The sequence below is a fragment of the Corvus brachyrhynchos genome, unplaced genomic scaffold (assembly GCF_000691975.1).
Source record: "Corvus brachyrhynchos isolate BGI_N302 unplaced genomic scaffold, ASM69197v1 scaffold94, whole genome shotgun sequence".
Classification (NCBI taxonomy): Eukaryota; Metazoa; Chordata; class Aves; order Passeriformes; family Corvidae; genus Corvus; species Corvus brachyrhynchos.
In genome coordinates this window covers 11,750,180-11,766,946 of record NW_008238330.1, presented here as the reverse complement: position 1 = coordinate 11,766,946, position 16,767 = coordinate 11,750,180, and the positions used below count along the sequence as shown (strand labels likewise).

Here is a 16,767-nt window from a genome sequence, read left to right as displayed (position 1 = left end):
CGGGGTATCCAAGCCCCGGTCGCGCTAGGGCAGGAGCTGCTGGAGGGAAGCCGGTTCTCTGTGGGGGGACCAGGGGATCACACAGGGGTGTTACATGTTTGTGGTCTTAGCTCTGGATTAAACACCTTTAAAAGGCTCTTTAGCCTAAGCATGGGCTGTTGCAACTGAGTTTATCATCACACTGCCTTCCCACCACAGCACATGCGTCACTGAGAGGACTGGCTTCGGTTTGTTTCCTTCCCTCGCTCGTTCTGTGATGAAATAATGGAGCGTGCCTAGAATATAGGCGTGTATAGAAATATAGCAGAAATTTTGCTGTTTAAGGTTTTTTGTTTGTTTGTTTTGAGGGTATGCTCTTCTTGAAGAGACTTCATTTCAAAGGAGCCTCTTCTCCATAACCTCTTCTGCTGGTTTTGGAGGAAAAGGGGGTGTGTCTGTGACACTGGACAAAATTCTGACAGCTCTTTTTTTTATTTGCACACTTCCGTATTTTATGTTTGTGTTTGTGTCATGACATGTATATATCATGATAGCATCACATATAGCATATATAACGTGTACATATGATCCATGATATGTATCATAGAAAGTATTTTATCATAAGATAAAATACATAAGTGAAGTACTGCTCTTTTTTTTTTTTTGTTTTAGGGTGTGTATTGTTGTGTTTTTCTTGTTTCCTTTTTGGTAAAATGGCACCAGTGCCTGGTTCTGGGCACTGATGTACACGAGTGGTGAGTGTTTGCTACCTGGGCTTCCCTGGGAGTTACTGGGCCATGTGGGATTTAATTTGCATGTGCCATCATCCAGGATCTGTATGTTTGTGACAAGACAGGTGTCAGAACCAGTTTAACATAAGAAAAAATGTTTGAGTCCCTTCCCAGCCTATGCAAAGCTCTTTTTGTTAACTTCTGAAAATAAAACCACCTGTGATTGTTAAAACCAGTGTGGATCCTCAGAAGGAGGCAGTGGGAGGAATGCTGGCACAGGCCAGCTCTGGGCATTTTGGCCACAGTACTGGTTTTGTTCTCTTCTTAGGTGACATGGTGTTATAAATGCTGATGTTTTCACCAGTGTTTTCTCACAGAGCTGAGAGCAGGAAGGAGAAATGCTGACATGAATACACTTTGTTTCATCAATTTTAATGTGACTTTTAAATGTCATCTGTTTTTCAGTTACCTTTTTTCTGAAGTGTTCTAACTGAGGTTAATGAGAAACAAAGCCCTTGCTTTCCTTCTCAGGTCTCCTTTAGTGAAAATAAAGTTAGAGCTGCACCATCTTTTTCTTGTTGAGTAGCTTTCTAGGATGCAGAGGGAAGACCAGGAGACTCTGAAGTATCTTCTTTAACTTTGACATCAGCATGATGGTGTATGTGGTTCTTAGTTTGGATGAAGGTTTTCTGAAATAAAGAGAAATCTGGTGACATGTAAGTCCATCAGGTAGGACAGATCACTAAAGTTGTAGTAAGTGCATACTGTAATTATTTCTCATTTTTAATTCTGCTTCTAGATCCTCACTTATTTTACCTTAGTTAAGTGATGGAACCATACACTAAAGGAAAAAAATCATCCTTGGGTCTTTGGTGTTCATGCTTGTGTGAAAGAATCTAGGATGTTCCAAGAAAAGGCAACAGCCAATTGCTTAAATATAGTAAAAACATCTACTGAAGATGGTGCTTTCCACAAAAAAGGCCATAGTGCACGAGTCCTTAGCCCAGAGGAAGCTGAGAGACTGGCAAAAGATCAGGTGTTGGTGTCTGAGTTCAAACAACTAAAACTGGAGAAAGAGGCACAGAAGAACTGGGATCTATTTTACAAAAGAAACAGCACCAACTTCTTCAAAGACAGACATTGGACAACCAGAGAGTTTCAAGAGTTAAAGGCATGTCATGAGGTGAGATCTATACACTTGTGCTGTAAAAGATGGGGTTGATAATTTCCAATCAGTTGTTTCCAAGGGAGTTAATAATACTTAGAACAAAGCCATTTGGGTAAGAGCTGACATGTAAAATTTGCAGTGCCCTGTGTAGTTTCTTTTAATATCAAAGATAACTCCTCAGAATCAGATGCATCAGTTCAGTTTCAGTTTGTAAGTGGCCCATGCTGGATGGGGATGGTGAGAATGAAGTCTGGAATATTTGGGTTTTGTGTCCTAAATAGACAGCTTGTCTCTCTGTGTGCAAGCTGGTACAACTTCAGTACACTGCTTTAAAGAAAAGCATCCAGAACTGCAGGCTAATTGCCAAACATAGTTAGGGGAATAGCCAGATGCATCTGTTGTTCCTTATAACTGAATGAAAGACAAGACAGGAATGGCACAAGTCTGTTAATTTCTTAAGGGGTAAATGACTGAAGAAGTATTAATATATTCTAAAATGATTTCTAGTTTTGCAGAAATCAAAATGTCTGTGTTTTAGTGTCAGATTATCCAGTGGCTGTCTACTTTGGGTTTTTTTGAACAATGTTAATTAAAATTGATTATAGCTTTTAAAATGCTGGTTGAACAGTGCCTCTGCTCATATGATGGGGAAAACAAAAATGATGTCTTTTGTCTCGTATTGCTTCCTCCCCAGTTTGCAGATCAAAAACTGACCATTCTGGAAGCAGGCTGTGGGGTTGGGAACTGCTTGTTTCCACTCTTAGAAGAAGATCTGAATATTTTTGCATATGCCTGTGATTTCTCTCCTAGAGCTGTTGAGTATGTGAAGGTTGGTGTGATATTTGGAACTTCTTTTAGAGTGTTTTTTAGAAGCTTCTAAAATTGCAAATGACTGTAACAACAGACTTCTCTTGGCTTCCTTTTTGTAAGAAGGGTAGAATACGTTTTGCCAAAAAATGGAGACTGATGCATTTCAGTGGAGATCCTATGTAAGAAGCCAAATCATTGCTCAAGACTTTGCTTTTCAGTGTCAAATTAGAGCATTATGGTATATTAGTTGAATGATTTATGAAGACTGTTTTTTGGGAGCACGACTATGTCTCTGCTGACTGTGCAGTACAAGCAAAATTTGTTTGTGATGGAAGCTTGCCCTTAATAGAGGGAGTCCCAGGGATAACCTCGGAAACAAGGCTAGGAAAGTTACTATTAAAACAATTTGTAACCTGATCTGGAGTAGGTATATTTACACTTAGTTGTGGGTACTGCAGTCCAAAGTTGAGCCTTGCAGCAGGGCTGGTGGGGGCTTTGGGCTTTAGAAGTCTTTATTAAGTTTGTAATCACAGGTAAATTTCTATATATCTGTTAATTGAAAGCATTGTGACCAAGAACCACAAGACCCATAGAGCATTTGTCATGGGAAAGACGGGAAGAAATACACGTGGCAAAAAGAAGAGGACAGCAGCTCCCTGGGATGCCTTGGCTGCACCCCAGGATGAGGTTGGGCTGAGTGTGTGCCCTGGGTTTTGGATGACTTAGTGGCATCTACCTCCACAGCTCTTGCTGAATTTATATTTTGCCAAGATCAGATTTTTTTTTTCCACAGCAAAACTGTGGCTAGAGCAGCCCAGCTGCAGGTTATGCAGCAGGAACCCCAACTGTTTGCAGTCTACCTGTAGCTCAAGAGCTTTACTTTCATAACCCTATAATAGGTAATTTCTTTAATTTTTAATAGTATTTAATAGTCTTTTTAATAGTATTTATGTATTCTTTAAAGAGTAGAAGCGGGGGTAAAACAGAAATGAAATGTTTTCTGAATTGTCTTAATGCACATTCCTTCTCAAATTCACGAGAACAGACTATTTTACTAGTTATAGTTTCACTATTGTAGTATGCAGCAAAGACTTTCTGATTGCATTAGCTGCCTGTTGGAAGTTAATATTCTTTTGCCACTGTTTTTTGTGTCTCTCTACTGATTAATTTCACAAGATTTTTATTTTATTGTAGCAACAAATGCTGCTGATTTTCAGTGAAAGCTTGCTGTTTTAATTTCCCTAGAAAAATGCCTTATATAGTACTGAAAGATGTAAAGTGTTCCAGTGTGATCTTACCAAAGATGATCTTCTAGACAATATACCAGCAGATTCCGTGGACGTTGTCACACTTATATTTGTGCTTTCTGCCATTCATCCTGACAAAATGCATCTTGTCCTGAGGAACATTTACAAGGTAAACCCAGATGATTTTACAGCCTTTAAAGCACTTTCCTTCTTTTTAGCTGGAAAGTAAATTTTTTTCTGAGAAAATCACTCTCTTGCAATGGTGATTTTTCATATTATATTCCATGGATGTATTTAGTTCGTTCACCAAGTATGCAGGACTAAAATATGTTTTACAAATGTCCTTTTTTTCCCTCTCCTGGTATTGTGAGATTGTTTCAATTGAGGCCTAATTCATGCCATCAGTATAACAAAAAGGTATGTAGAAGATGGCCTTCATGTACCTGAAGGGGGCCTACAGGAAAGGTGGAGAGAGATTTTTCATGAGAGCGTGTAGTGACAAGAAAAGGCGAAATGGATTCAAACTGAGATTTAGAGTAGGTAGTAGGAAAAAATTCTTTAGCGATGTGCTGGAACAGGTTGTCCAGAGAAGATGTGGATGCCCTACTCCTGGAAGTGTTCAAGGCCAGGATGGATGGGGCTTTGAGCAACCTGATCTAGTGGAAGGTGTCCCTGAGCATGGCAGGGGGTTTGGAACCACGTGATTTTTCAGGTCCCTTCCATCCCAGGCCACTCTATGACTCTATGATTTTAAAGCTGTGACTTGGGTTGTATGCTATGAATGATGTTTATATAATACAGAGGTATCTGTGTTCATAAAGTGTGAATGATAGTGAGCCAAAATTAACTTCCAGAGATACAGTGACTTGCAGTTAGGATGTTGCTGTTCTTATTAAACACACTTGACCTGTGGTGATTTAAAAGTGGAGTGTTCAGAAGTCAACATTAATCTAGGGAGACTCGCCTCCCTAAGCTTTGTTAGTTGATAGGCTAGGATAGGCCCATCCAAAGGGTGGTTTAAACAACCTGAATCGTGATTGTTCTGAATTTTCCTGAGATGTCATATATTGACTGCAGGGGGAAACAGTCAACATATTTTTTACTTTTGCATATGCGTGTATTCAGGGTCTCGTATTTTCTAATATCTTTTCGTTTATTATCAGTAGTTTGAAAAGAGAATGTTAGGGTTTTTTTGTATATCTCCAGCTGTTTTCCAAAATCAGGATTGGTTGTTAGCTCGTGGTTATGAAAGGGATAATTATTAGTTTTCTCTGTGGAGATGCCTGGATCATCCAAGTCACTTGCAGGTTTCTGTACAAATTGGCAAGTGGCAAGCGCTCCTTTTCTTCTTAGCAAATGCAGCTGGTATTTGATGACGTAGAAAAGTTACATGCATCAGATACCTAAAATCCGCATGGGGAATGACCATGTATTTATAAATTTTAAACTCTTTATGGCTTGCTTTCTTTACCAAAAAGCAATTAAAAAAAAATCCATGATGCATTTTCCCAAAATGGTTTCATATTTATTTCTCAGCATATTGCAACGTTTTTCTTTCTCCCATGAAAAAATAAATGTCGTGATATTCTAAATTTTGTTGTTAACCATTAAACAAAATCAGGTGGTAAACAGGATACTACCCAACAGAAAAAATGCCCGGATGGGAATTTTTGTTAAACTGTATGTTTTCTTCTTTCGTCTGTGTTTGAAGAGTGTTGCCTATTTAGCTGATCAGCATCCAAACAGGTATTCTAAAACTATTTGCAGTCTTTTGTTCATGGGAAAGCATTTTTAAGAGTCAATATAGTTTTTACACAACTTTTTTATTGCACAGGGAATGAATTGTATCTATAGCTATATCTACATCTATATATAGATGTAGATATAGATATCTATCTCACTGTTGTATTGACTATATTAGTCTACCTTGTCTTAGTTATCTGTGTATGTCTGTATGTGTACACAAATAAATATGCCTATGTATGACTAAATCTGTTTAGCTTATTAAAGCATGTATGTATTGTGTGACAGGTATTAAAGCCAGGGAAGTGTGTCCTGTTCCGAGACTATGGCCTGTATGATCATGCAATGCTCAGGTTTAAATCCGGCAGCAAACTTGGGGAAAACTTTTATGTTAGACAAGATGGGACAAGATCGTATTTTTTTACTGAAGGTAAGACATACTGTAGAGTGCTTTCTTTCCTGTGAATCTTCTGTTTAAACTTTCTCCAGGGAACTGCCAACATGCCCATGGAAGTTTTATTTTATGTGGATGAAAATAAATTGTGGTTTCTTTCATTTACCATCCTTTTTGGGAAGAAGCAGTTATTTAGACTGGCAGAACTTTGTGCAGCACTTTCTTTTTTACCAGCTTGTTGTATGTGCTATAATGCTCCAAGAGCAGCAGTTTCTGAATTGCTGAATTCAGATGTGTTACCTAAGGGGAAAAGACTAATGTTCAGTAAGAGAGTTGATCATCTTCATGAAGCAACTAAGCAGTTCTTTTGACATCATTCTTTGTGCAAGGCTATTTCTGGTGTGCAGGATGAGGTCTATTGACTTCTAAAAGCAGAACCTGTGACTGCAGCACTAAGAAGCTCATGCACAAATCCTGCTGGGATAGCACTGACTAGCTGTGGTCACTCTGTCTTCTGGGGTTTGTTTTTTAGTAAAGACAATGCAAAAAAACTTCCCATGTGATACAGTATTTAGTTTTTGTTCAGTGTTCATAATGGTTTAGGAGGAAGGGTAATTATGGCAGTTTACTGGTGGAGAATTTGAAGCACAGAGACATGAAGGAATTTGCTTAGATTCTCACAATGAATTGGGATTATAGCTTGTCTATAGCTTCTAACTCCCAGTTCCTCGTGTTAAACTCATTACTCCCCCCTATCACTTGTAGAGTATTGTGTAATAAGAGCTGTGAATTTATTTCTGTGGGGCTCTTTGTTGTTAGTCTAAAGCAAAATACAGCCACTGAAGAGACTGATTTGGAGCCAAGTAAATGTTATTCATATTTTATGCCATAACATATTACCTAATTGCTTCTGGTATAAAAACCATTAATCTTGTCTGAGCTCCCCCTATTCTTCATAGGACAATGATGAAATCTAAGATAATGCAGGCTGTGCTACAGCTTCATTGAAGCATTTCTGGAGCTGTTCTTTATTGAGTGATTTTTAGTTCTGTTTAAACAATTAGCTCTTACAAAGTGAATGGATGCTAAAGGGAACAAATAAGAGACTGACCTAGCTGTGGAATTTTAAATCCCATTTTTATTGTGTTTTAGAATGGTTTCTGAATGAGAAGTTCCTTGCTAGCATGCATGCTTCCCTTGGGAGAAGAATTGAGGTAGGGATGAGGAAAGAGGAAGGAAGGAGAAAAGAGGGAATTTATTTTATATTGCTCATAGCAGCAGTTGCTTTTCCTTGGGCTGGTCTGTGACAGTCTCATGGATCACCTCTACTCCCATTTTTAATCATTATGATCTCATTCATTTCACAGATTTTCGTATAAACATTGCTTAATGCTTGAGAATTCTTTTGTTACTGGAGACCTGAGTCCCATCATTTCCACAGAGGTTGCAGCCCTTGCTACTTTTCATTTCTTTAGCACTACATTGGTACACCAAGTAATTGCTGCGTGGGCTGATTTGAATGATACTTATTTATAATATGTCTGGTCTCAGATAACAACACGGAACTTCTTCCACGGGAAAAAAAATCCATTCTTCTACTGTTTGAAATAATACTAAATTTGTGGAAGAATGTGTGGTTGTAGTTTTGTGTTGTGATATATGTGCAACTTCCTTACAATGAGATTTGAGTAGGTCCACAATTAAGTGCGGTTTATTTATATTTCATTGGTGTGGGTCCCCCATTTTACATGAACACACAATGTTTACAACCATGGTGGGCTTGGATTGGTGTAAGCCTGCAGTGCCACCAAAGTGGGTGGTCTCATCTTCCTCAACACACCATCTCTTGTGATGCTTCCTGTACCCACATGATCACTGTTTCATTGAGCTGATCCCCCTGAGCAGTGAAAAATGGAATGTCTTTGTTTTCTATCAAGTAACACAAGTTTAGAACAGCTTAAATTTACAGTGAGATTACTGCCTGGGCAAGTGAATTGACGTGCAGGAAAGGAAAAATTACGATTTTTTCATTACAAGTCAATGGCTGCATAGGTCACCCTGTTTGTGAGGTGCTTCTGCCTTCCTTAGGGGAGAAATGCTTTGAGTAAAATTCTTTTGTTTATGGAAAATACTTCTGGTTCGACTGAGTGGAGGCTGGGTACCACCATATCCCCTTTGCCATTTTGTCCATTTTTCTGTTGAGCAATTGCATGCAACATAAGGTGTTATTCTTCCCTGAGCAGAGGTGCATCTACACAGCTGGATTACCTTTGAAATATTTGTGATAAGTGATGTATTCAGCTAGTGAAGGTCAGCTGCACAAAGGGAAAATGCACTGGTGTCAGTCACAATGAGAATGACAAGGCTTAATAAAAATAAAGAGATGTGGCAATTTTTGGAAATTCATCTGAGTAACTAGCTTAAGCCCCAGTTTTACAAGCTGTTTTGCTTAGGTTGATGTTTCTAAAGAAGATCTTTATTGATTTTTATTCAGCAGTCTGCCCACATAGAACAGCTTGAAATCTGAAGGCCTGTGTGATTTTCATGCTGTAACACATAAGAACATATGCTTATATAAAGGCTGTCTGGTGTTTTAAAAATAACTTAAACATAATATTTCTTTTTTTTTTTTTTTTTTAAATTCTCTTCCAGAGTTCTTATCTCAGCTTTTCAAGGCTGAGGGATATGAGCAAGTGGTCAATGAATATGTGCAGCGAGAAACTGTGAATAGGAAAGAAGACTTGCATGTTCCAAGAGTTTTTCTTCAAAGCAAATTTCAAAAGCCTTTCAGTGAGACATAAGTTCTTGCTGATTAGCAACAGCATTGCTTGTTTGAAATGGAAGCTAGCACATAAGCTGTGTGCTCATCTTTCCGGTGAACCAAAAATGACTGCATCCAGTACCTCTTGTTGGTTTCTATCCTAGGATACAAAATAGGAATGCTATTTCTAATTCAGTTTTAAGATGGTTTAGTGATGCAGGCAACCTGTTGAGCACCTGTATTCCTGCTTCTAAAATAAAACCTGTGCAACATTGTTGGAGGATCTGGTAAAGCATATAAATATGGTTAATTTTAAGCATTAGTTTTCATTAGTTATTATCATAACTGCTACTTCCATTTTTATTAAAACTATTTTTAAATAAGTATCCTGAGTTTCCTGTCACTTGTGATTTTTGAGGCTTGTTAATGTTAGAATATTTCATTTACTTTCAGTACTTGTAATTTCTCAGATACAGGATTGAAACAGACTCAGTGAGCAGTATAGTGTAAGCTGCCTTAATATTTTAATAATGGTATGTTTTTAATCTGCTCAGCATTTAGGTGTGTAAACAGATGTTTATATTCTAAATAAGATCCTAATTTATCTGATTTCATGCTTGAAGAAGCATGCTAGTGGATCAGGTCGTCTTTATCCCTAATTAATTTCAGATGTTCTTCATTTCATGTGCAGAAATATTTGAGGTATTGCAAATGAGTTTCCTATTTGGAACTGAAACCAGCAAGTCAGGAGTACTTTCTTGGATATGAAGTGTAGTCAGCTGCTTCTTTCCTGAGCAGAGGTCTTAATTCTTTTCCATCACTCTGAGGAAAGTTGTGTTGGTCTTTGCTCTTCCTGCCACTAAAAGCCACCGTACTGTTGCTGCAGCAGACTTAACTGCTTGAAGGAACTTCATCCTTTCCTTACAGCACTTTGCACTGTGGCATTTTGCCCTGCAGGCCCTTTTCTGTGTTCTTGGATGATGTAATTTCAAAACCATGCCTGGGTCTTTAACCTGCATTTTGAACAGCTGCTCTGCAGCAGAGGAAGCCCAGGGGTATCCGGTGACTTGTGCAATGGCCTGTGCTGATCTTGTATAATGTACACAATTTGCAACAGGGGAAATTCCAGTGAAATACTAAGGGGAGGTCAAATACTGGGGCAGGGCCCAGAGAAGTTGTGGAACCTTCATTCTTGGGAATACTTGGAATAAGACCGGCCAAGGCCTCGAGCACCCTGTGACTTTGAGGGTGGCCCTGTTCTGAGTAGGGATTTCATCTCTGGCTGTGTATATGAGTATGTGATTGGTTGACTTAGGCTGTCATTCCACTAGACTTGTGTGTTGCTAGATGACCCAGTGATGCACATCTGATGTGGACCAGAGATGATTTTTTGCCTCTGTTTACGACAAAGTAGACATAAGATGTGATAATGATTTTTTTTCCCCAGGCTCTTAACACTGGCCGTATGTGCATGGAAAGAAAGAAGTAATAATTTTCCAGCCTAAAGCTTAATGTTACAAAGTTAACCAGTCAAAATTTTTTAACAAATTGGAGCTGCCAAAGGTCGTATTCAGTTGATATGGTTAGAAATAAATTTGCAACAGATTGTTGCTTCGCGTCAGGATACCACAGGGTTTTTTTGTCTGATACCATGAGCCCCACAACTGAATTTATTGTATCACAAGTCTTTGGCCTCAGAGGAAAAAATGCTTAAATCACACAATTCTCCTAATGATTCTTTGAGGAGGGTTATTACATGTCATCTCCTTTTTTTTTATGGAGAGCATTATCCCAGAGATTTATGCATTGCTGACCCCTGCTGTGCAACCCTTTAGCTCTTTCTGCCATGCTAGTAATAAATATCTAGTAACATTTATAGTAAATGAAAAGCTATGCTAAAAAGGGATATAACAATGACAGCACTATTCTAATCTGATCTATCATTATTTGGTGGCTTTCATCAGTGAATGTTCATCTTTAGCACAGCAGTTTTGCAATGACTACATGTAGCCTGAGCTCTGTTGATATTTAGTGGGGTTTGAGGCCTGTAATTCCAAGTGCCTTTCAGGGCTGGAGGTTTGGTCCTTTCGGAGTATACAGCCCATAAATGAGACTGAAGGAATGTCTTGCATGGCACCTTGTCACTGTGCTGTGCTTGTCATCGTATGCAAAGGCAAGTGCAATGAACTGTTCATCCCTGAAAGGAAATGAGATGTAGGCAAGAATCAAAAATATTAATTAGAGGACTTGAGTCAGCCCAATAGACTTAGCTGCAGACAGCCACTGAGTTCATTTTTACACTGAACTAACTATTGCCAGAACAATAATACATGTTTTTGTGAGTGGCTGTAGCTTCGGTGTTTCTGTGTATTTCTGTGTACACTCTTTTGTGTAGCAGCACATTAAATGGAGAGCAGTATTTCTAACTTTTTTATTATATCTCAGTCTCATTTCTAGTCAGACCTGGAAAATAAAGTAGCATGCATTAATGCCCCTGCCAGAAAGATCTGCTATAGTTCTCATAAACCAGATGTTATTTTGAGATGAATGGGCAGAAAGGCTAATCTGGTTTCTATGACTCTGCTTCTGTGAACTTTAAATCATGGCAATTTTTTGTAACTGTGGTAAAGTTTGAGGAAGTTGAGTCAGTTTTAAGAAATCCTTGCCACATCATGTGAGACACAGTGACTGATGGTTGTGCATGTAGTTGCTGTAGTGCTGAGTAAATTGGATATACTCCCCTGAACTCTTCAGCCTTTCCAAGCTCAAGTAAGCTCACCAGCAGCACATGCTGAGGGCACCTGTACCTAGTACCCTAACTTGAAGGAACTGCTGTGATAGGACAAGGAGTTACTGGTTCAGACTAAAAGAGGGGAAATTTAGGTTAGATCTATCAAAGAAATTCTTTACTGTGTGGTGGTGAAGCACCAGAACAGGTTGCCCAGAGAAGCTGTGCATGCTCCATCCCTGGTAGTGTTCAAGGCCAGGCTGGATGGGGCCCTGAGCAACCTGGGTTAGTGGAAGTTGTCAGGGGGACTGGAATTAGATGATCTTTAAGGTCCTTTCCAACCTAAACTATTCTGTGTAGAGCTGTCCTTAGGGAGATGTAGTAATCAGGGATAATGGTATTAAAATTACTTGAAAAAAGCAGACGTGCACTGAATCATGCTCACCTTGCACAAACAAGCTACTATGCTGTGATTGTAATAAATGTCTTGGTTGTTCTTTGATTTAAGTTGTCTGCAATCAGTGGAGGCTGCTGAGATGACTCAATTGTCTGTAGAAGACCTGCTTTTTGTTCCCCCTAAGCTGAACTAGCTGCTCTATTTGGCAAGCATAAGTAGTAAGTTCCTTTATGCCAACACCCTGTTCTGAGCAATATTTAGGATAGAAGCAAATAATTGTTGAAGTAATGGGACTGAAAAAATTTATTTTATTTTTTTTTAAATGATTTGGTGCCTTGTGCTTACATCCTCTGATGTTTAATAAAGTATGAACTTGGATTAAGGCTTTCCTGAAGTCAGGGAATCCTAAATGCCACTCTTCAGTGTGGGATTCTCTGATGTCTCCTCCTGGAATTGGACAGCATCTATTAAGGAATGATGTTAATGAGCAGTGCTTCAGGGAGGACACGGGTAAGGTCTGACTGCCGTCTATTTTCATCAAATTTACAGAAGTATGAAGTCTTTGAGTTGCCTGACATTACGTGTCCTTTCTGTCCAAGGACAGCTTCTGTCAAATTTGGTTGATGCGATCTGATGTCTGACAACAAGCTACGACTAGACAGAAATCCACCAGGTATTGTGTCTATACTGTATGGATGGGTGAGCTTTCTTTGCTTAGAAATATGCACTACTGAGAAAAAAAAATTTGAACTTTAAACTGATGGTATCACAGCAGGTTTTATGTGGTTCATTTGATAGCTAAAAAGCTAGTTCAGGTGCATCTTTCAGGTACCTGAAAGTTCCTTGGGTTCCAAAGGCAGAATATTTAAGTAATTAATATAATACTAGAGGCATGGTTGATTGTGCATCACTTCTATGAAACCAAGTGCTATAAAAGTGGGACCTGAAACTCCAGAACCTGTAAGCATCAGCAGTCAGCTGTAAAACATACAGCCTTGCTCTCATAACTGGTATATGAAATCTGAAAGGTCATTTATATGGTCACTTGATAAAATTTTTTTTGCTTGAGCTGTTGTACAGTTTATACATCTAAATATACTGAGAGATACAAATTATCAGTTAGAAAGTGCTTTATGGAAGAGTTATTTGAAAGATATATATATATTTGGAGAGGATATCAGTGTTGAGCATCAGTGTGTGAAGGAAAAATGGTAAGATTATGTTTAAGTTTCTGGGAAAAAAAAATCCTGAGTTTCACAGACCAGGGATGACATATAATTAAATAAGCTGTTCATCTAAAAAGTGAAATTTTGGAAATGAAAGCCTGCAGGTTCCAAAATTAGACTGGAAGACAGGGAGGCAGGAAGGTGGCATCTGATTGTGTACGGTATTAGTAATACACGCAAGGCTCTGTGGGAAGCAGAATTTTATATTGGAAAGATATTGCTGAGATACAATTAGTAAAAATAGATAAGTACTTTTTAAGGAGCTTACCACAATATAGCTGTGATGAATTTTTCACTGGTTATGATTGTTATTAGGAAAGATTGTGAACCATTTCAAACATTTGGGAGCAAACATTTGCTAGTTATGCATACTGCAAAAACATCAGGCCCTTGGGTGCAGTAGGCTCAGGATATGAGTATGTTTGTGCTCTGTGTTTGTAATGGGAGTTCATTTATTAGAACAAAGGCAGATGGTGAGCCTGCACTGTGGGGAGGCACACAGAGGCATTGCTTGCAAAGACAGAGGCTATTAGCCAGGTAAGAAGTTCCATTAGAGAACCTTTTTCATTCCCACTTCCTAGGCTGATATGCACCGTTCGTTGTGTTTGCAGCAGGGTGCTGTGTGCAGTCAGGGAAGACAAGGGCACAAGAAAAAGATGACATGATTCTTCCAAATTAATAGTGATTTTGTGTATTTCTACTTAAATGATTCTGTTTGGGACCATTTACCCCCTCTCCCAGCAAATTTTAGGTCTCATCTTGGAAAATTTGATTGCTTTTGAAGGTCTTTGCCCAAGACACAGGTTTAACTTGCATGCTTGTAAAATACTTGATGTGAAATACTTAGAAAGGCACCTGTGTGACTGAAAATATAAATCCAGCTCTGTTTTCCTCCTTTGACTTGTAAGAAGCCTTATACTTCACTGTCACTTCAGTGCTTTTTCACCGTTCCCACTTTGGGGTGCTGTGCTGTCTTAAGTTAGATGGCACCAATCAACTCCAGCTCTGGTTTCTGATGCCCGTAGCATCCAGAGAACTTAGAATGGGAATAAATGAAGGTAATTACAGGGGAAGGTCAGAAAGTAGGCAAATTACCAGTAGACAAGCCTGCCTTCTCTCTAGGTTCCACTCAGTATTTTTCCACAGCCCGTTTCTCTGGACTCTTGGATTTCTGTTGTAAATTTGGTACAGCAGAGAAGCTGCTGCTCAATGGGATAATGGTATCTTCATATATATGGGATTGTTGTGCATCTGAAATTCAAGGATATTCATGAGCTTTTTTTGGTTGTCCTTTTTCCCAGTTTTGGCTTCAAACTTTTGTGTGGAATGGGACACTTAACTGGAATTTTTAATATTGATTTTATTTTTAACATTTTTCATTAAAATGTAACAGACCTGTTGCTATTTTGCTAAAACCAGTGTTCAAAAGCAGGATGGAAGAAGATAAGGAGAGAGGAAAGGAGGCTTGTTTTTGGCTTCTAAAAAGCTAAACAAAACTGAGAAATGTTCTGTTCCATCTGTTTTATTTGCAAACCGAATTTCATAGGAACATGAAAACACTTTGAAGAAGCCTCAAAACAATTGCCACCATTTTTTTCTGAACTACGTTCAGAAAGATAGTTCTGAAATCCTGTACAACTTCATAAACTTGGCTGTGACTATCTGGCTAAAGTCTCTAATCACAGATTTCACATTCAGCATTTGAGGGTGCTTGGTTGTGTCCTTTAGGACCTGGCCTCAGGGAACATCACTCTTGTGACCTCTTGACCAGATGAATCTGAGTCACTTACTGGAAGTTGAATATGCAGATGTTCTGGACTTTCCACCTGACACAGTAGCATGCCCTCTTTGCTCCATACAGTGTATGCCACTCAAGACTTTTCTGGCTTTGGATCAGCTTCCAGTAACAGTTTCAGGTTTTGATTTTGTTTTTGAAAGCAGCTAATAAATTAAGGATCAGCAAGTATCTGTGTATTCTTGCCCTATACTTGGCTGGGAAACAATGGCCAAGAAAAAGCCTGTTAGAAAGAAGAGTAAAACTGAGAAGAGACAAGGACCCACCTCAAAGTAAACTGAAACAATCAAGCTAATACAGAGCCAGAATGTATTTTAGAAACAGTGAAAAAGCTTCCTCTTACAGACTTTCCTCTATACAAAATACTAACCTGCCCTTAGGCTTAAGGGTTCCTTTCCAAGCTACTTTCCAAATTCCAAAACCCATAAGCCTTACAGGAAAAGAAAATACCACAAGCAGAGCCTACAGCATTAACCAAATGCATCTCCTGAAGTAGGGCAGTGGTGTTCTCAAAAGCCCACTGAAGAAGGTGTAAACTTAGCAACTGAGAGCTTTAATCTTGATTCCATGATGCACAGTTTATGCTTCATTTTTACAGACTTCTTTATGGGAGACATTTGCCTGATTCAGTCATCAATAGCAGATCAGTAAGATAAAATGATTTTGCAGTTAGATATTAAGATATATTAGTACTTATGTAAAAAATAAGGCTACCTGTGAATGACTGATGAAGGAGCAAGACTGTTTTGTTAATGCTAGCAGCAGCATAGTTTGTTCATGCGCCAGGTCAGCCTATTGTTTGGCAGGAAATTCAGTGTCAGGCAGCATTTTGTAATACTGTGAAGAAAATTCCAAAAATTAATATCCTTTTCTTTAATAAAAAAAAATCAAAAAACCTTCAAAAATTTAAAGAGAGGAGCTTGAATGTGCCTGGCATGTTCAAACAGTGTGCAACTAAAACTGTAGCTGCAACAGTGGCATTATTCATATTTAAATACCAAAGCTGAAGATGTGCAATGCCAAACTTTGCTCCAGGGACGCTCAAATGTTTTTGCAGCATAGGTAGGAGTAGTGTAACTCCCTGTTACTGTGATGATACAGTTTTTGTTTCATGTAGCCAGCCTTTGAGTTGTGAATATGTTACTGCTGATTACATTCATAAATATGAGTAAAGTATGAGGCAAAAATATAAGCAAAGTATGAGAAATTTTCTTTTGTGGCTTGATTTGACTATTCCTGGAGCCTTTAATATCATATATCCTTAGTTTAGCTAATTTTATATTGGTATTGATTTTATGGTGCATGTGTTGAATATTGCAGAGTGTGGAAAGAAATATAAATTGCTGGAACTGTAGATGGTATGATACGACAGGAGAGTCTCAGAACCCAGGGTGAATGGACCCCAAATGCCAAGTTTAACACGTCATCTTCCGACGAGGATTCTATTGAACAAACCCCTTTTAAAATGTTCACTACATGCTTGTTGTGGTGATGTCTGGGAACCCTTGAATAGGACAGCATTTTTCTAGGTGCTGTGGACTCAGAGTAAGAGGCAATACCTGTCCTAAAATTTGTAACCATTCAGTTATGCGAGTTTGGTAAGAAGAGGAAGAAAGGACATCCCCCTTGTGGTAAGACAAAGGGATTTATATTTTCCCTCCTTCAAATTTAAATTAGTGTGAAAATGGGACTGAAGAAATTATTTCCCATATCTTGGTTCAATATCTAACTAGCAAGCCACCTTGATGCAGAGTAGATCCTTTATTAATGAGAGATACTAGCTCTGAT

The 16,767-nt window shown here is 38.6% G+C and overlaps 1 protein-coding gene across 2 annotated transcripts in view; it reads left to right on the top strand.

Moving 5' to 3' along the window:
• Positions 1–14: 14 nt before the first annotated feature.
• METTL6 (methyltransferase like 6) overlaps positions 15–16,767 on the top strand; it is a 39,745-nt gene continuing 22,992 nt past the window's right edge. Inside the window, exons 1-5 of one of the 2 annotated variants that reach the window (XM_008633919.2) lie at positions 16–1,893; positions 2,573–2,707; positions 3,934–4,104; positions 5,967–6,108; positions 8,725–9,219. In XM_008633919.2, coding sequence (XP_008632141.1) covers positions 1,612–1,893; positions 2,573–2,707; positions 3,934–4,104; positions 5,967–6,108; positions 8,725–8,873 — 879 coding nt within the window. In that variant the 5' untranslated portion in view covers positions 16–1,611 and the 3' untranslated portion in view covers positions 8,874–9,219. Of the gene's footprint in view, positions 1,894–2,572; positions 2,708–3,933; positions 4,105–5,966; positions 6,109–8,724; positions 9,220–16,767 lie in introns of those variants that run through there. The other variant, XM_017734552.1, reaches the window with a different exon arrangement.